General features: G+C 42.5%; 2 protein-coding genes across 2 annotated transcripts in view; one reads left to right on the top strand and one right to left on the bottom strand.

The window, feature by feature from the left end:
* Positions 1–2567: 2567 nt before the first annotated feature.
* LOC125455461 (NADH dehydrogenase [ubiquinone] 1 beta subcomplex subunit 1-like) lies at positions 2568–15704 on the bottom strand. The gene is made up of 3 exons (XM_048537507.2): positions 15571–15704; positions 7215–7355; positions 2568–2932 (listed from the first exon to the last, which is right to left on the bottom strand). The coding sequence occupies exons 2-3, from the start codon at positions 7349–7351 to the stop codon at positions 2896–2898; spliced, it is 174 nt and encodes a 57-aa protein (XP_048393464.1). The 5' UTR covers positions 7352–7355; positions 15571–15704; the 3' UTR covers positions 2568–2895.
* The window catches only part of cpsf2 (cleavage and polyadenylation specific factor 2), a 34130-nt gene continuing 28791 nt past the window's right edge, over positions 15684–21022 (top strand). Inside the window, exons 1-3 of the mRNA XM_048537506.2 lie at positions 15684–15819; positions 18231–18406; positions 20344–20503. Of these exons, the coding sequence (XP_048393463.1) occupies positions 18258–18406; positions 20344–20503 (309 nt within the window). The 5' untranslated portion in view covers positions 15684–15819; positions 18231–18257. The remainder of the gene's footprint in view (positions 15820–18230; positions 18407–20343; positions 20504–21022) is intronic.

Here is a 21022-nt window from a genome sequence, read left to right as displayed (position 1 = left end):
TTTTGTTGATCTTGGCAGCCTTTCCACAGCAGCAAGAAGTGTAAATGGAGTCCATTAATAGAAGGTTGGCATCCATGATGGTCTGGCTGTGCACACAACCTTCTGTAGTTTCTTGTGGTCCTGGCAGAGCATTTGCCATACCAGGCCGTAATGTACCTGTTATTATGCTTTGTGTGGCGCATCTGTGAAAGTTGGTGAGGGACCTTGTGGACATGCTAAATTTCCTAAGCTGTCTGAGCAAGAATCTTTGTTGCGCCTTCTTGACCATCTATGTGGAAAGTTCAGGACGGGTTGTTGGTTATTGTCATTCCTAGGAACTTGATGCTTTCAATCTCTGCTCCCTTTATTATAGATGGGGACATGTTCATAGTTCTCAAGTGGCATTGAGAGATAGATTGGAAGATCTCCAATCATGGTTTTCAGCATCTTATAGATGCAGTGATCTGGGGCTTCTAGGATGTTTGGCTGTCACCAGAATAATGCACATTAGACTGGGATCACAATTACAAGGGCAGATTTGAAGGACAGTGGTTGGATTTGCACGTATGTAATTTTGTTGTTTGTACATGGCATCATTTTCCAGTCCCTTTGGATGCCAGTAGCACATGAGATTATGTTGCAGTGGATGTGGGCATTGATGGTTGGGCCAGCATCTATTGCCTATCCTTAGATGCCCTTGAGAATGTGGAAGTGAGGCACTTTGAATGGTTCCAGTACATTTTGTTTGGGTAGATCCACAATGCCATTAGGAAGGGAGTTGCAGAATTTTGACTCTGTGACATTGGAATAGCAATATATTTCCAAATTAGGGGCACTTGCAGTTGGTGATGTTATCTGCTAGGTGGGTGCTTGGAAGGTGCTATCTAAAGAGCCTTATGAATTTATGCAGTGTACCTTGTAGCTACTAGTGGGAGTGAATGTTTTAGGTGTGGTACCAGTAAAGTAGCTGCTTTGCCCCAAATTACGTCAAACTTCTTCAATATTGTTGCAGCTGCACCTATCCAGACAAGTGGGAAGTATTTTCCGTTGCATTTCTGACTTCTGCCATGTGAGTCAGGTGAGTTACTCACTGCAGGATTCCTAGCCTCTGAATAAGAAGGACTTTGAATGTCAAGGGACGATGGTTAGGTTCTCTCTTGCTGTGGATGGTCATTGTATGGTACTTGTGTGGCATGAACGTTCCTTGCCACTTGTTAGCCTAGTTACTGGCATCCGGACATGAACCAAAAACAATGATTTTTAAGAAATTAACAACACAGGATTTTAGGTGTAAGTCATGATTCAGTGGTAGTACTTTGCCTCTGAGTCAGACAATTTAATTTAAATCTAGTTATATGAACATAAATCTAGACTGACACTCCACTGCTACATGGATAGAGTGTAAACTTTGGTTAGAATAGCAGGCTCAAAGGGTTGAGTGGTCTACAATTGTTCCTTATTTGTATGAAAAGCAGGGACATTTTCCCACTATCCTGGCTATATTTATCCCATAACCAACATCAATAAAACCAAAATATGTAATTATCACACAGCTGTTTGTTGGACTTTCTAATTCAGGACAATGATTTTCAGTCTGGGGTTTGTGGAAACTTAACAGGTAATCTGTGAAATAATCTTTCAAATGAACAAGCAACAAAAACACAAGGTGGAAAAGAAAAGGAATAAAAAGGCAAGCCACCAGTTTTGTATAAATTATAGGTAGTCAATGTTCAATCCACACAAATAGCAGATGCCTGCTGTTGAGTAACATGGCCTTCTTCACAATGATGGGCACATCACTGCGAAGGGGATGAAAAGGAAGGTGGGAAACAAGCAGTTCATGGATGTCATACCAGGGTGCACTCAATTCAGATGTATAAATTGATTGTGTGCTATTATAATCACCTTCTGCTGTCATTTCAAATTAAATTGTTTGAATACTTGCCAACAATCTTATTAAGCCACTGAAATACTGCAGTTCCACTCCAAGATTTACAAAGTCCTCAGTCAAGTTCAGTAGGATTATTAAGAGCTCATAATTTGAAATAATCTAATGAAGTATCATTCTCCACTACACATTGATGTTGATGCTGATTCCTGGCTCATAGACCTGATGTACGGACTGCTGAAATAGTAGTGGGCTGTCAGCTGCTGCAGGCCCAGAGCACAGACTCTATTGGCAACAGCAGGTCATTGACTGTGGCAGTGTCAGCCCCACCGAGTGGTGGCTACTGGCTGTGGTAGGCCCAAAGCAGGGACCTTGCAGAAGTCCTGCAGCTGTGTTTGGGACTATGGTTGATAAAGATGAATTCTATTTCGTACTTTTTATTCTTCTGTACCTCCAAATGGCACCAGATTGTGGTGACAGAACACTTTTCACTGTATCTCCCTAGACATATGTGACTTTAAATCATTCATTCAAATATGTTGATCACTTGGAATTGATGACACTTGTATTTTTGCTTTGTCAATTCTCAGGGCAACAGAATGGAAAGATGATCATTCGACACAAATCCATGTCCTACCATTCCTCACTTAACATTTTACAACTTCAAAATTGTAATGTCGAAAAAAGGTTCAAATAAAAATAAATACAATAAGTTTTATTAAGTCTGCCATACCATTTGTATATATCCAGGTTAATGAAACAAATAATGAACTATCTGCTGTTCATTTTTAAACTTTACACTCCAGTGATACAAAGGGGACAATCTTGGGCAAATTTTAGGACTTTAAATTAGTTTTCTGTTACACAGAGATATGCAGATTGAGATAGGTGAAAATGTACTAAAACAAAACAGCATTACTTGAATTAACTTTCACCGGATCCCTAATTGAAGATTCAAGACAAAAACCGCATTTGGGCTGATTTTTATGCAGTATGGTTGCTTGTTTCACAGTCCTGCTTTGAGGTCTTCACTTCCATGTTGTTTCTTCTCCTGGTTTCAGTTCCCTGAAAAGAATGAGAATGTGATTAATTAAAATATACAAAACTTCAATTAGGATTCTTGTGGTGTGTCATAACCTGCTCTAGAGGTGTGTCATAACATGTCGGAACAAGTTGATTGAAATATCTACTCATCAAACTTTTTGGGAGCGCATATGGCACTCTGGTGGTGTCCTTACCATTGAGCCAGGATATCTGGGTTCAAGTCTCATGCTCCACTATGTTGTTGTAACATATCTGCCCAGATTGATTAAAAAGATCTATAACTACAGAAGTTACTAAATAGATATTCAACTTTATCACAATCTGTTTCTTCACTACTAAATTAAAGCAGAAATTCGTTTATAGCTTTTGACTCGAATATTCTGATTCCAGAAAATGCTGCAGCTGCCTACTAGCAATTCATTCCATCATTTCCATGTGCATTATCATACATTTTACAAACATTTAGATTAGCTGCAAAATACTTTTCACCAGAATTCCTCATTCTCTTATATTGTAGGAAAATCCTTTCTCCATACCCCCTCCAATATCTGATTAATTTTAGTCGTTATTTAAAATGGTAAAGAGACTAAAGGTCCCCATTTCCAAATAAGCACGTGTACACCCTTGAAGTCAAATCCATGACTCATGGTAGTCCCTCCAAACTCCAATGAAATGAGAAAATCATAGAAGTATCACTCACTGCAAAGAACTACATGAAAAACCTGAAATGATTGAGCTAGAATACAGTAATATAGACAATTGAATACTGTTTGAAAATAGCCTCTCTGGATTTGTACATCATAATCCTATCTTTGCCATCCAACATTATATTTCCTTTGTTTTGACATTTTCACTAAAACCCCAAGATTTCTCTCCTGTTTCAAGGCCTCAACTACACTTCCATTTAATATTCATACGTAAACTGTCAAAATTAAAATTTTACATTTCCTTGTATTGAACTACATTTGCCACAGTGTCAGTCATTGAACTGATCAAGATCTTTTTAAATTTGTATGCATTGCTCTTCATCATTTGCCACTGCTTATGTAAAAGGTCAGATGCTCAAAGTTACCACAAAAAACTGTTTACAATTAGTAGTTGTTACACATGTGCTTTGTGTTGCTAGAATCACTTAAGCTAGGAAGGTGGGCAATTAAAGTTAATGAATAGACAAAAAGAAAAGCTTTTAGCAAAATGGATAGCTGCAGAAGAAATAGAGAGGACTATGAACAGAAAACAGATAAAAGCAAGCAATAACTTTGATGAATCAAAATAAAGGGAAATTATATCTTAATAAAACAAAAAAGAATTGGTTTGAAAACTTAGCATGAGAAGTATAATATGGGATATAGAAGCAATGATGTTACTTGGAAATACACAGCTAATCACAGTTCACATTTGGCGTTGTCACCTTAGACATTGCAACTTATGAATCAAAAATTTTTATTGTCAGAAATACACAAGTGTGGACATTCATCTTCCAGAAGTCAAAGTAGAAGATATCACAAGACTCTTTCTAACCGAGCATCAAAACACCAAAATAGCCACGTAAAGTTTCAAAAATGTGGGGTGAACAAAATATTATAAAGTTTAACAAACTATTCAGGTAGTTCTGGTCGAGTTCACGACTGAAGTTGGAGCACAAGAACTAAGCAAGAAGTTGCAATTACACAGCACCTTTAATGTAATAAAACAACTCAGAAGCACCTTACACAGTATCATCAAACAAAATATGACAATGATACTTGGGGTACATAACCAAAAGCTTGCTCAAACAGGTAGCTTTCAAGAATATTAATAGATAAGAGAGACGTGGGAGGCAGAGACGTTTCTAGAGGGAATTCCAGAGTTTAAAGCTGTGACTGTTGTAGGCACAGTCACAAATGATGGAGAAATTAAAATCAGGAATGCTAAAGGAACCATACTTAGAAGAACACATATTTGGGATATAAGAAATGAGAATTTTAATATTGAGAAGTTGCTTACTGGGGAATTAACCTTGGTCAGAAAACAGAATTATATCAGAACGCTTTTGAATTTCCAAGAAGTGTTTGATAAGGAACCATATATTATATTCTCATTGTATTAAGTAGCCTAGTGTAGCAAAATATGAGGTTATGCACTTTAACAAGACTTCTTTGTCAAAACTTTAAACTTTAACAGGAAGAATAGAGAAGCTGAACATAATTTTGGTGTGAAAGACTGTAGAAAGTTACAGCAGAGAAGGATTTGGGCATCCTTGTGTGGCAATCACAAACACTTAGCAACAACGTTCAGCAAGTAACATGGAAGACAAATGGAATGTCTGTCTTCATTTCAAAGGGAATGAGGAGTAGAACTGGGAGGTCTTGCACTAGTACAGTACCTGTACAAGGTACGAGTCAGACCACATCTGCATTGAACAGTTCTGGGCCCATTATCTAGGGAACAAGTACTGGCACTGGAAACAGAATTTACTTGGCATTTCCCAGAAGGGACTGTCTTATGAGAGGTTGAGTAGGTTGGGCCCGTACCCATTGCAATTTAGAAGAACAAGAGGCGATGTCATCAAAAACATACAAGATTCTTAGAGGAATTGATAGATGCAGAAAGATTGTTTCCCCCTGTGGGAGTGTCTTGGACAAGAGGGCATAAATCTCAAAACAAGGGGTTGCCCATTTAAGACTGATGAGGAGGAATTTCTCCTCTCAGATGGTAATGGGTGAATTTATGGAACAAACACAGAAAAGCAGGAGAAACGCTGCATCTGAAGAGACAGAAACAAAGTTAACATTTTGTGTTCGATTTGACGCTTCTTCAGAACTCTCTCCACAGACGCAATCAGACCTGCTGAATTTCTCCAGTACTTTCTGCGCTTATTTTAGACTTCCAGCATCTGCAGTATTTTGTTTTTATTTCAGTGAATCTGTGGTTTTCTTTACCACAGAGGGCTGGTAGAGGCTGGGTTATTTAGTATATTCAAGGCTGAGTTAGACGGATTTTTTTTTAAATGAGTAAGGGAATCAAGAGTAATCAGGAAAAGGCAGAAGAGTCGAATTGAGGATTATCAGATTGGCTGTCAGCTAATTGAATGGCTGAGTAGACTCTGGACTGAATGGCTGTTTTTTAGCTCTTACAGTCTTATGATGAATGGGATTGATGCAAATTAAGACATTGGCACTGAAGTTTTGAATGAGCTGAAGTTTCGAGGGTGGAACATGGGAGGCTGGCCAAGCGTATGCTGGAATAATAAAAGTCTAAAGGCAACAATGTCACGGATAAGAGTTTCAGCTTAGATTCATAGAAACAAAACCCATTCAGCCCTCATATCTGAATCACCTTAAGGGGCCAAAGAAATAGTAAATTCATTGGTAATCTTCCAAAATTCCAAATTCTTGAATGATTCCTGGAAGCTTGCAAATGTCACCCCACTATTTAAGAAAGCAGAGGCAACAGAAAAAACAAAGCAAATGGGAGGGGAGAGATGCAATTTAGGACGAGGAGGGGGATTTTTGTTTAAAACTCGGATGGTGAATCGTTAGAATTCTCTTCCCCAAAGCACTGCAAAAGTTCAGTCTTTGAGTATACTTAAGGTAATGTTTGACAAGCTTCAATTATCAATGGTATAAAGGTTTATGGGATGGCATGGACAAAAGTCACTGAAATGTCTGATCAGGTATGATAGCTTTAAATGATGGAGAGTACCATAATTTCTCTGAACCTGCTCTAAAATTTCGGATCCCTAAAAGTATAGGGCAGAGAATTAAACATGATAATCCGACTGATGTCTAAACAATCTCTTTCCCATCTCTTTTCCCCTCAAGGGACATTAGAAGAATTATCTTATAAGTTAAATATAAATGTAAACATTGTTGGCAAATCATGGACACCAGAAAATGTTCAGCCTTGAAATAAGTGTGCATTTTTAAAATTGTTAAAATTTTAAATCACCAATTTAATGATATTCATCAAAATTGACAGAGATTTGTCTTAAAATATATAAAGTCAGAAGTCACATGACACCCAGGTTACAGCCCAACAGGTTTATTTGAAAACAGAAGCACAAGAGAAATCACTGTCTATAAATTCTGCGCATGTGTGCTTCCCGTCACTTCACCTGACGAAGGAGCAGTACTCCAAAAGCTTGCGATTTCAAATAAACCTATTGGACTGTAACCTGGCGTCTTCTGACTTCCGACTTTGTCCACCCGATTCAACACTGGCACCTCCCCGTCATGGATTAAAATAAATAAGGGCTTTGCAGCTGTACAAATTAATCTGTAAATAAGAAAATATGGAATCAAACTGTAAATCTCTCACTCACCGTTTATACAACAAACTTTTGTTTCTAAAAGCAGTAAGCTTGCTGTCGTTTCTTCTGTCAAGATAACATCCCAACACAAATCCCAGAGGAACAAGGATATTTGTCCAATGTTCACGTACAATGTTAATGAGACTCATTATGCTGAGGAAAGAAAAACAAAGGAAACTCAAATACAGAAGCCAAATTCCTGATTAAACAGTGCTGCATTCCTATCTGCATATCATGCGGATCTTATATCTACATAAGCTCTGTACATACCAAGAATACACGAGATAACAAAGTGTAGAGCTGGATGAACACAGCTTGCCAAGCAGTATCTTAGGAGCAGAAAAGCTGACGTTTCGGGCCTCGACCCTTCATCAGAAATGGGGGAGGGGGAAAGGGGTCTGAAATAAATGGGGCGGGGGGGAGGATAGAGGAGAAGATAGGTGAGAGGAGACAGACAATTTAAAGAGATGGGGATGAAACCAGTTGAGGAGAGTGTAGGTAGGGAGGGGATAGGTCAGTCTGGGGAGGATGGACACGTCGTGGGGGCGGGATAACGATAGTAGGTGGAAAATGGGGGGTGCGGCTTGAGGTGGGAGGAGGGGATAGGTGAGAGGAAGAACAGGTTAGGGAGGCTGGGACGAGCTGGGCTGGTTTTGGGATATACTTGGGGGAGGGGAGATTTTGAAGCTTGCGAAATCTACATTGTTACCGTTGGACTGCAGGGTTCCCAAGTGGAATATGAGTTGCTGTTCCTGCATCATTGCGGCACTGCAGGAGACCCAGGATGGACATGTCGTCTAAGTAATGGGAGGGGAAGTTGAAATTGTTCGTGACTGAGAGGTGCAGTTGTTTATTGCGGACCGAGCGTAGGTGTTCTGCAAAGCGGCTGCCAAGCCTCTGCTTGGTTTACCCAATGTAGAGGCAGCCACACCAGGTACAGTGGACGCAGTATACCACATTGGCGGAGGTGCAGGTGAACATCTGCTTGATGTGGAAAGTCTTCTTGGGGCCTGGGATGGGGGTGAGGGAGGAGGTGTGGGGGCAAGTGTAGCACTTCCTGTGGCTTCAGGGAAAAGTGCTGGGTGTGGTGGGGTTGGAGGGGAGTGTGGAGCAGACAAGGGAGTCATGGAGAGAGTGGTCCCTCCGGAAAGCAAACAAGGGTGGGTATGGAAAAATGTCTTTGGTGGTGGGGTTGGAGGATGAAGCATTGGATCCAGAGGTCGGTGGGGTGGTACGCAAGGACGAGGGGGACCAGATGTGAGGGATGTGTTGCGGGAAATGCGGGAGACACGGTCGAGGGCATTCTCGACCATGGGGGTAGGGGATGGGGTGGTGAGTTGAGGTCCTTGAAAAACAATGACATCTGAGATGTACTGGGGTGGAATGCCTCATTCTAGGAGCAGATGCAGCAGAGTCGAAGGAATTGGGAACAGGGGATGGCAGTTTTGCAGGAAGGTGGGTGGGAGGAGGTGTATTCTAAGTAGCTGTGGGAGCCGGTGGCCTTGAAATGGATATTGGTTTCTAGGCGCTTGCCTGAGAGATCCAGGAAAGCGAGGGAGGTGTTAGAGATAGTCCAGGTGAACTCGAAGTTGGGGTGGAAGGTGTCGGTAAAGTGGATGAACAGTTCGAGCTCCTTGTGGGAGCACGAGGCAGTGCCGATACAGTCATCAATGTAATGAAGGAAGAGGTGGTGTTTAGGGCCAGTGTAGGTACGGACGAGGGATTGTTCCACGTACCCTACAAAGAGGCAGGCATAGTTTGGGCCCATGCAGTATACACCTGTCCCCACACCTCCTCCCTCACCTCATCCCAGGCCCCAAAATTTTCCATATCAAGCAGATGTTTGCCTGCACATCTGCCAATGTGGTATACTACATCCACTGTACCCGGTGTGGCCTCCTCATTGGGGAAACCAAGCGGAGGCTTCGCAACCGCTTCGCAGAATACCTCTGCTCGGTTCGCATTAAGCTACTGCACCTCCCAGTCACGAACCACTTTAACACCCCCTCCCACTCCTTAGACGACATGTCCGTCCTGGGCCTCCTGCAGTGCCACAACGATGCCACCCAAAGGCTGCTGGAACAGAAACTCATATTCCGCTTGGGAACCCTGCAGCCCACTGGTATCAATGTGGATTTCACAAGCTTCAAAATCTCCCCTCCTTTAAGTGTATCCCAAAACCAGCCCAGCTCGTCCCCGCCTCCCTAACCTGTTCTTCCTCTCACCTATCCCCTCCTCCCATCTCAAGCCGCACCTCCATTTCCGACCTACTAACCTCATCCCGCACCCTCGATTTGTCCGTTCTCGCCGGACTGACCTATCCCCTCCCTACCTACACTCACCTCTACTGGCTCCATGCAGCCTCTTTAACTTGTCCATCTGCTCTCCACCCATCTTCTCCTCTCCCTATTTATTTCAGAACTCTCTCCCCCTCCCCCATTTCGGTCTAGGCCCGAAACGTCAGCTTTTCTGCTCCTAAGATGCCGCTTGGCCTGCTGTGTTCATCCAGCTCTGCACTTTGTTAACTTGGATTCTCCAAAATCTGCAGTTCCTATTATCTCTCTCAAGAATACACATTTATTTTGACCATTTATTGTCTCTGACAATTTAAGAGAAAAATTATATCTATGATTTTTTAATCCATGTATACAAGTGACATGAGCCCTATCTGTGCATACATTTGTGAATTGCACACCATCACCTAAAGGTGGTTATAAATTACAAATAGTGCAAAAGGCTGCACCAAGACGGCAATATACTAACACCTGAAGGAACAGTTACTCAGTCTTGCAATGAGTTCCAATGGAAAATGAGTTCCAGGAAGACTGCTGGTTCTCTGATCTGAAGACTTTTTTTAATGACTACCACATGCTTTTTGTTACATTGTGGATTCATTTATTAATTTTTTTTAGCAACTTTGGCTTGGCAGCCAAGTATTTCAACTGAGTGGACTGACGCTGCTGTCAAAATTCTAATTACATACTCTGTTTATAATATTATCAACTGATCGCATATTAGACAGTCAATTCATTACATAATAACTGTCAGCTAATATTCTGCTGATTAGTATCTTCAACAGTAGAATGTTAGCATTGTGCACAATAGCCTTAGCACTAAACAGTTGACTAGCTTCAATAAATATTTTCCAACATTAAAGTTGACTTGTAAAACTGCAACATAGTTAAAAACCTATTCAAAATATCATGGCACAAATTCACTACTTGGGATCAAAAGAGAAAATTGGAATATAGAAAATCTCATCAGTGGCTTAAATAATCAAAAAGTTTGAAATTAAAACCATCTTTCTGAAAACGTTACAATCTTCCCATTAAATTATTTGTTTCTCCTGCTTTAGTTTTCGTCTCATCCTGCTTTCTCGGGTAGAGGCACTGAGTCTCTCTCAGTCTGTCATTCAGAAAGTAAGCACACAGAGGAAAAAAAAGACCAACTTCGTCCATAAGACCAGATCTCATTACGCGATAAGTGCTGACTACTTCAATTAATATCAAGAAAAGGCGGCATAAATTGCAAGAGATTTGAAGAAAGAACTATTTATATCGACCTCTTCACTGTCTTTGAATGTCAGAAAGCATTTTACAGCCAAACAAATCCTGAAGTATAGTCACTGTCAAATTCTAGGCAATGTAACCAATGTGCATACAGCAATGCTGTGCCAACAGCAGTGAGATAAGATATATGTGCTCATTTTTAGTGATTTTGGCTAAGGAATCAATATTGCTCAGGGCAAAAAGAAGCCAAGGAAAACTTCTGTACAAACACTTCCACAACTGAGAAATTTCTGAGAGTGGTGGTTGAGGCAAAACTTTGCTAATAGTCAAGATCAGATTAGTTAGGTGAATCAAGGAAAAAGGGATACTAGACACAAGGTGATAAACACCAGCTAGGTGAAAGTGTTTCCAAGGAAGGGCAGAGAGTTTCAATTCCTATGTGGCCATAAGATGTAGGAGGAGAAGTCGACACTACCATTTGATGAGTTAACGGCTGATCCATTAATCCGCAGTTTCACTTTCCTGCTTTATCCTCACAACTTTCGATTCCCTTAATGATTAAAAACCTGTATGTCTATCTCAGGCCTGAATTTATTTAATAACACAGCTTTGACAGTGGAACAGTCCCTCTTCCGCACCTACACAGGCCCCAAACCCCACCTCTTCCTCCGTTACATTGATGACTGTATCGGCGCCGCCTCTTGCTACCCAGAGGAGGTCGAACAGTTCATCCACTTCACCAACACTTTCCACCCCAACCTTCAGTTCACCTGGGCCATCTCCAGCACATCCCTCACCTTCCTGGACCTCTCAGTCTCCATTTCAGGCAACCAGCTTGTAACTGATGTCCATTTCAAGCCCACCGACTCCCACAGCTACCTAGAATACACCTCCTCCCACCCACCCTCCTGCAAAAATTTCATCCCCTATTCCCAAATCCTCCGCCTCCGCCGCATCTGCTCCCACGATGAGGCATTCCACTCCCGCACATCCCAGATGTCCAAGTTCTTCAAGGACCACAACTTTCCCCCCACAGTGGTCAAGAATGCCCTTGACCGCGTCTCCCGCATTTCCGTAACACATCCCTCACACCCTGCCCCCGCCACAACCGCCCAAAGAGGATCCCCCTCGTTCTCACACACCACCCCACCAACCTCCGGATACAATGCATCATTTTCCAACACTTCCGCCATCTACAATCCGACCCCACCACCCAAGACATTTTTCCATCCCACCCCTGTCTGCTTTCTGGAGAGACCACTCTCTCCGTGACTCCCTTGTTCGCTCCACACTGCCCTCCAACCCCACCACACCCGGCACATTCCCCTGCAACCACAGGAAATGCTACACTTGCCCCCACACCTCCTCCCTCACCCCATCCCAGGCCCCAAGATGACTTTCCACATTAAACAGAGGTTCACCTGCACATCTGCCAATGTGGTATACTGCATCCACTGTACCCGGTGTGGCTTCCTCTACATTGGGGAAACCAAGCGGAGGCTTGGGGACCACTTTGTAGGACACCTCCGCTCGGTTCGCAATAAACAACTGCACCTCCCAGTCGCAAACCATTTTCACTCCCCCTTCCATTCTTTATATGACACGTCCATCATGGGCCTCCTGCAGTGCCACAATGATGCCACCCGAAGGTTGCAGGAACAGCAACTCATATTCCGCTTGGGAACCCTGCAGTCCAATGGTATTAATGTGGACTTCACCAGCTTCAAAATCTCCCCTTCCCCCACTGCATCCCAAAACCAGCCCGGTTTGTCCCCTCCCCCCACTGCACCACACAACCAGCTCTTCCCCTCCACCCACTGCATCCCAAAACCAGTCCAACCTGTCTCTGCCTCCCTAACCTGTTGTTCTTCTCACCCATCCCTTCCTCCCACCCCAAGCCGCACCTCCATCTCCTACCTACTAACCTCATCCCACCTCCTTGACCTGTCCGTCTTCCCTGGACTGACCTATCCCCTCCCTATCTCCCCACTTATCTTCTTTTCTCTCCATCTTCGGTCTGCCTCCCCCTCTCTCCCTATTTATTCCAGAATCCTCACCCCATCCCCCTCTCTGATGAAGGGTCTAGGCCCGAAATGTCAGCTTTTGTGCTCCTGAGATGCTGCTGGGCCTGCTGTGTTCATCCAGCCTCACATTTTATTATCTTGGATTCTCCAGCATCTGCAGTTCCCATTATCATAGCTTTGACAGCTCTGTGTTAGAGAATTCCAGGTTCATCATCCCCAGAGGAAAAAAAAATCCCCATCACTTTTTAAATTTTTAAAATTCATTTACAGGATGAGGGTGTGGCTAGCTAGGCCAGCATTTATTCCATAATTGCCCTGAGTCAACCACATTGCTGTTGGTCTGGAGTCACATGTAGGCCAGACTAGGTAAGGATGGCAGTTACTTCCCCTAAAAGGAATGAGTAAACCAGATGGATTTTTCCAACAACGGGTTCATAGTCATTATTAGCCTCTTAATTCCAGGTATTTATTGAATTCCAATTCCAACAGCTGTCATGGTAGGATTCAAACCCAGGTCCCCAGAACGTTAGAGATAATGGGAACTGCAGATGCTGGAGATTCCAAGATAATAAAATGTGAGGCTGGATGAACACAGCAGGCCACGCAGCATCTCAGGAGCACAAAAGCTGACGTTTCGGGCCTAGACCCTTCATCAGAGAGGGGGATGGGGGGAGGGAACTGGAATAAATAGGGAGAGAGGGGGAGGCGGACCGAAGATGGAGAGTAAAGAAGATAGGTGGAGAGGGTGTAGGTGGGGAGGTAGGGAGGGGATAGGTCAGTCCAGGGAAGACGGACAGGTCAAGGAGGTGGGATGAGGTTAGTAGGTAGCTGGGGGTGCGGCTTGGGGTGGGAGGAAGGGATGGGTGAGAGGAAGAACCGGTTCGGGAGGCAGAGACAGGTTGGACTGGTTTTGGGATGCAGTGGGTGGGGGGGAAGAGCTGGGCTGGTTGTGTGGTGCAGTGGGGGGAGGGGATGAACTGGGCTGGTTGAGGGATGCAGTGGGGGAAGGGGAGATTTTGAAACTGGTGAAGTCCACATTGATACCATATGGCTGCAGGGTTCCCAGGCGGAATATGAGTTGCTGTTCCTGCAACCTTCGGGTGGCATCATTGTGGCAGTGCAGGAGGCCCATGATGGACATGTCATCAAGAGAATGGGAGGGGGAGTGGAAATGGTTTGCGACTGGGAGGTGCAGTTGTTTCGACCCCACCACCCAAGACATTTTTCCATCCCCACCCCTGTCTGCTTTCCGGAGAGACCACTCTCTCCGTGACTCCCTTGTTCGCTCCACACTGCCCTCCAACCCCACCACACCCGGCACCTTCCCCTGCAACCGCAGGAAATGCTACACTTGTCCCCACACCTCCTCCCTCACCCCCATCCCAGGCCCCAAGATGACATTCCACATTAAGCAGAGGTTCACCTGCACATCTGCCAATGTGGTATACTGCATCCACTGTACCCGGTGCGGCTTTCTCTACATTGGGGAAACCAAGCGGAGGCTTGGGGACCGCTTTGCAGAACACCTCCGCTCAGTTCGCAACAAACAACTGCACCTCCCAGTCGCAAACCATTTCCACTCCCCCTCCCATTCTCTTGATGACATGTCCATCATGGGCCTCCTGCACTGCCACAATGATGCCACCCGAAGGTTGCAGGAACAGCAACTCATATTCCGCCTGGGAACCCTGCAGCCATATGGTATCAATGTGGACTTCACCAGTTTCAAAATCTCCCCTTCCCCCACTGCATCCCTCAACCAGCCCAGTTCATCCCCTCCCCCCACTGCACCACACAACCAGCCCAGCTCTTCCCCCCCACCCACTGCATCCCAAAACCAGTCCAACCTGTCTCTGCCTCCCGAACCGGTTCTTCCTCTCACCCATCCCTTCCTCCCACCCCAAGCCGCACCCCCAGCTACCTACTAACCTCATCCCACCTCCTTGACCTGTCCGTCTTCCCTGGACTGACCTATCCCCTCCCTACCTCCCCACCTACACCCTCTCCACCTATCTTCTTTACTCTCCATCTTCGGTCCGCCTCCCCCTCTCTCCCTATTTATTCCAGTTCCCTCCCCCCATCCCCCTCTCTGATGAAGGGTCTAGGCCCGAAACGTCAGCTTTTGTGCTCCTGAGATGCTGCTTGGCCTGCTGTGTTCATCCAGCCTCACATTTTATTATCCCCAGAACGTTACTTGGGTCTGTAGATTGATGGTCCAACAATAATACCACTAGGCTATTGCCTCACTTTAAATGGGTGTCTCCTTACTCAGGGGATGATGCCCTCTGGTCCTGGACTCTCCCATCAGGGGAAACAACCTGCTTGTACTCTTTGTACCCTGTCAAGCCCCCTAAGGATCTTCGACGTTTCAATCGGGTTACTTGTCATTCTTCTAAACTCCGATAAGTAACTTTTTTTTAAAAAACAAACGCAAGTGACTCCCCCGCCCCAACTCTTTTCTCGGGTTTCTACATGCAAACATTAATTATTTGCATAATTCTTCTCCTGGTCTTTCCCAGAATTTCTGCAAGAATACAGCATTGACTATTTGCCCAATCCAAAGATTTGAAGCCACTCAAGTGCCTCCCTATCCGCACCTTTTGTGTGTGTGCTTGCTACAAGTTTTGAAATATATAACGTTCACTTATTGCCCGCATGCAGATGGGTTTAAGAGACAGCGGGCCCGACTCTGACCTTTACAACGGTAAGGAAAGTGGTGGGACACCGAGTCTGGTTAGGCCGGAGGAAGGAGGGACGGAGGGCCAGGGTCTCGAGTAGTCGGCGTTCCGCCTGAGAGGAGCTGAACCTGTAACCGGTGGGTCTACACTCACTCACCTTCACCTAAGCGGCCACCTCTCTACAACCAGGGCAAGCGGTGGATACAGTCACACCCGGAATATGGGGAGGAATGAGAGAGGTGGTAGAGTCTATTCACCTCTGACCCGCTGACGTAGCGGAGACAAGATGGCGGCCCGGGCAGCGGGAGCCGGAGTCCGGCTCGTGTATTGAGGAGAAGGAAAGGAGAAATCCAGGCCGGCCCGTAAAGGGCGCGGGGCATCGGCCTCAGCGCTTAACTTTAACCAGGTATGTTATTCTTTAAGTTGTGAAACTCTCGCATTTTCGAGATTAAACGCTGGAATTATCAGAAGTAGGCGGAGGTGGATTTTTAGTCCACCGTCCCTCTGTCTCCTCCCCCATCCCCGGCCCCCCTGGGATCGAACCCATTTCCATGCTCTTGTTCAGATTTGTTCCCCATCCAGAAACTTTTTGGGATTCATTGTGACAAATATGAAAAGGAAAAAGACAAGGGTGACATAAAAACACAACAGAGAGCAACTGCTATATCTCGGAAGTACGTTCGACTAAAACTAATTTAGGAGGACACAGTACAGATTTCAGAAATAAGGACTTGTGCTTGATATACTTTCAGGAGGTGTAGGGTGCCTACAACACACACGATGGATATGTTATATAAGAATAAGGCCCATGCAGGATATTTTAGAGGATTAGCATTTGACTCAACAGAGTACAAAAGTAGAATCATAGTAAATCAGAGGACAAACGAAAGTTATTAAGGGAAATGGATAAAATGGCAGATAGGAATTGTAGGTGGTTCATTTTATTTGGGCAAAAATTAATTTACTTTGAAAGATTAGAGGAATTTGGGTGAGTTTTAGTTAAAGGGAGCACTTCTGATAGGTGATACTGTAAACATCCAACTGAGTTTTGATTTTGAGTAAAGTGATCTAGGTACAAAAGTTAAGTTGTAATAAATGTCAACCTTGACACTGACTACAGCTGGAATATTGTGTTTTGAAGGTGAGGGCTGATTGGATAGTTTTAATACCTGCAGGTAAAAGGATATGCTTTTTGATATGATCTACCATTATTTGAGTTGTATCGGCTGCGTTTCACACAGGTTTACAAGACTCAAAGCACATTATCCGGCATTATATATGATGCTGAAATTTGACAACATTTGCCAAATACTCTTGAATATGCAAATAATTATTCTAACAACAAATTTAGGATTGTCAGTTCTGCTGACCATGTGGCACACTTACACTTACTAGTAGCAAATTTGTATTAACATTAATAATTAAGAAATTATATGGTAAGGTGGAATTTTGAGAGAGTGAGAAATGTTTAACATTCAATAAAGTGATTTATTTTATGTAATGTTTACAGAAATCATAATTGAGTTTAATAGAGATAGTAGGAACTGCAGATGCTGGAGAATCTGAGATAACAAGGTGTAGAGCTGGATGAACACAGCAGGCCAAGTAGCATTAGGAGCAGGAAAACTGACATTTCGGGTCTAGACCTGAAATCAGAGATCTGGTTTGTATTGGAGTTTCATAAATCTACCGTATATATTAAAGATCTTGACATGAATTGTGGAAGAATATCTAAATAGACATTTTTAATCAACCTGTTCAGTTATGCCCCAGGAGCAGGTGGGACTTGAATTTGGTCCAGAGGTAACAATACTACCGCTGCACCACAAAAGCGAAGAAAAAGGCAAAAATGCAGGGGACACAGGCAAATAAAGAGGGAATTGTGAAGGTCTGTAGATGGCCATTGAATAGTGAGATGAATAGACACCAATAGCTGGCAGAAACAGTGCAGTGTAGAAAAATGTGAAGTGATAAATTTTGCAAGTAGGGACATGATTCAAATAGTAAGATTTGAACAGATGAGTGTTGGAGCTTCGCTGTGGAGTAGCTGGTTCACTAAAGGTTACAACACAAGTAAATCCTTTCTGAAAGAAAGCAAAACAATTTTTTTAAAACTAGAGGTGTGGAATACAAAAGCATGGAATATTGTTGAACCCAAATGACATCTGGAATGTAAGATGGGCAAGTCATTGTAGGGTAGATATAAAGGAATGGATAATGGCCCATGTAAGTTTCCTTGGAATGGAACAGTTCTAGCAACTTGACACAGCAGTAACCACAGTTCCCTGTACTCCTCTTTTACTGACTTTTGCACCTGATATGTCTGTTCGGGCTTAATTTCACACAGCTCCTCCAGAAAATTTGATTGTTTTTGAATCTTTCAAGAAGATAGAAGAAATGAAGACAGACGAAATTTACGAGCTACACTTCTTCAATACTCTTTAAGAGTGGCAAGCCTTTGTGCATCACACCAAACTGTTAAACTATTTATCACTGAATCTCAAAGATCTTTGGGCCGGACTCAATTTAATTAAGAATAAATTGTTTCAAATTTTAGTTATTGGTTGAAGCACATAGTGTAGATTTATTGGTGTGCTAGATGAGCACACGTGGGCGAAGCAAGCAAAGGGTTATGATGTATTTAGATAAGGAAGAAGGCATGAGTAGCATATGGAATTGGTTGCACTGCATTGATTATTTCTGAACCGTATATCCGGTATGATCTTTTTATGCATTGATATCTAAAGATTCTTATTTACTTCTATTTAATGGCTGTATAAATTATGTGTGTGTTAATTATTTTTTCCATTTTACCAGAGGTGATTGTTTATTTGAAAATCAACAATGACATCTATCATCAAACTGACCACCATTTCTGGAGTCCAGGAGGAATCAGCCCTGTGCTATATGCTACAGGTGGATGAGTTCCGCTTTTTGCTTGATTGCGGCTGGGATGAAAGCTTCTCCATGGACATAATTGATGCACTGAAAAAGTAAGCAAACTGTTATTTATAATGACTTAATTGAATGTGAAATATTTGAAAACAGGGTCCAAAATGCTGGGCTGTAAGAAACCAGAGATTTATAATAGGTAATATTTGGAAGAGTGCAAAGTTCCTGAAGGATTGTAGGAATGGAGGAATTTATAGAGTTGTGGATGAGTGAGGCTTTCAGACTCTTGGACCTATAGAGTCATATTCTAAATTTACTGGATTAAGTTCACCAAAAATGGCACAAAGTGGTAATGGGAGAGCATAACAACATGTGTCAAAATAGATGTGGCAGGATTTTGGAAAAACTCAAGTTCACAAAAGGTGGAAGATGAGAGGCTTCTTGGATCTTTTTATTTATTTATTCATTGACACCTTATCCAGATATCCACTTTCAAGTGCAACCTGAAATCTTGAACCTCTGTAGGTAACTTGCCATTAGAGTGTATGAGACTGATTCAAATTTTTATCTATTTTTCAAACGTAGTTACTTTTAGAGGTTATTGCGCTTACGAGAAGTCAATGAAAATATCATTTGGATAATTGAAAATATCTGCTTTGTTTATTAAAAGCTCCATCTAGCTACACTAACAATAAAATCAATATTTTCATTACTATGTTAAAAATATTTGTAACTGTCAAGAAAATATTTTTCTTCTTCCATCAGTTTTGAAGTTGCATTTTACTGATTCTAATTTCGAGTCATAGTCAAACCTCACCGAAACAGAACCTTTGGTCCAACTCATCCATGCCAACCAAGTTTCCCAAACTAAAGTAGTCCTACTTGCCTGTGTTTGGCCCATATCCATCCAAACCTTTCCTATTCTTCTATCTGTGCAAATATCTTCTAAATGTTGTAACTACATGCATCTACAACTTCTTCTGGCAGTTCATTCCACATGCGAACCACCCTGTGTGTGAAATGTTGCCCCTCAGATCCCTTTTTAAATCTTTCTCCTCTGATCTTAAAAATATGTCCTCTAGTTTTGAACAACCCTATCCTAGGGAAAAAAACTTCTGCTATTCTCCTTATCTGTGACCTTCATGATTTTACAGACCTCTGTAAGGTCATCCTACAGCCTCCTACACTGCAATGAAAGAATTCCAAGTCTGTCCCTAAAACGCAAACCCTCCAGTCCTAACAATGTCCTTCTCAATCTCTTTGATCCCTTTCCAATTTAATTATAAACTCCCTGGAGCAGGGTGACCAGAACTGTACACCGTACTCCAAAAGTGGCCTTACCAATGTCCTAGACAGCTGCAAAATGATGTCCCAGCTCCTCTATTCCATGGTCTAAGCAATGAGGCACGCATGTCTTCTTAAGTACCCCATCTATCTGTGACTTTCAAAGAACTTTGTACCTGAACCCCTAGGTCTCTCTGTTTGACAGCACTGCCCAGGGCTCTACCATTAACTATTTAAGTCTTGCCCTTGCTCAGTTTGTATCCTTAGATTCAATGGTTTTGTTTAATTTAATATTGTAATCTGATTATATTTTATCCATACCATTTAGTAAGAGCCTCGTGCCTCAGTGCACTTGATCTCAAATTTCAATAACATTTTCTGAATTTATCCCGAAGACTGAAATATCGATTCCAATGGTCAGTATTGTTCAGCATATCACATGCTATGTTGTGCTGCAGTAAAACAATATTCACTACCTTTCTCAGAAATTTAGTGGAATCTTGATTCAAAAGTTGTCTGACGTTAGTAAAATAAAATGAAATAAAGCCATTGCAGGTTTCTCAGTTCAGTATTTTTGCAGAATTGTTTCACATCTGACCTGAACTTCAAATCAGCAGCTGTTTAGTTTCTGAGAACTGCTTAATCAATTTGAAAAATAAAGTGTTCATAAAGACTTCTTGTCTTTAATCATTTGAGTAAAGTGATCAATTAGACATAAAGACATTTAGTTATGGCAGTCTTATTTATGTTGCAGATATGTTCATTTGGTTGATGCAATCCTCCTTTCTCATCCTGATCCCTTACACTTGGGAGCTCTCCCTTATGCTGTTGGAAGGCTGGGTTTAAACTGTGCAATTTATGCCACAATTCCTGTTTACAAGATGGGACAGATGTTTATGTATGATCTATATCAGGTGAGTTAAACAGAACATGTCTGTGTTTTCAGTCGTGCATTGTTCACTTTTTGGAACATCTAGTATTGGTAATTAACTATGTTCCTATTGTCATCACAGGAGCTGCAAGTTACAGCAAGTCTTACTATTCAGCCTGATGTATGATTTGTTTTTGTTTGAACAATCATAAAGTAATTAAAACCTTAACAAAATATGATGTGGAGGTGCCGGTGTTGGACTGGGGTGGACAATGTTAGAAATCACACGGCACCAGGTTATAGTCTAACTTTTGGAGTTTTACTCCTTCAGGTTTTAGTGAGAGAGGTAGTATCAGACATAGAATTTTTCAGTAAAAGATCAAAGAGCCACACCACTGGCGAGGATGTATTAAACAAACCTAAAATGTTGTTAAATCTTTAACCAGTGAGAATGTTTTATAAATTTCTACTTTAAAAATAAAACCAGTCTAATTCCAAGCTAAAACACAAACAGAGCCTAAACAAGGCCTCATACCTAACATGCATTGTCTAACCTAAAATA

The sequence above is a fragment of the Stegostoma tigrinum genome, chromosome 10 (assembly GCF_030684315.1).
Source record: "Stegostoma tigrinum isolate sSteTig4 chromosome 10, sSteTig4.hap1, whole genome shotgun sequence".
In the NCBI taxonomy this organism is placed as follows: domain Eukaryota; kingdom Metazoa; phylum Chordata; class Chondrichthyes; order Orectolobiformes; family Stegostomatidae; genus Stegostoma; species Stegostoma tigrinum.
The sequence above is the reverse complement of the archived record's forward strand: the minus strand, read 5'-3'. Positions and strand labels throughout refer to the sequence as shown.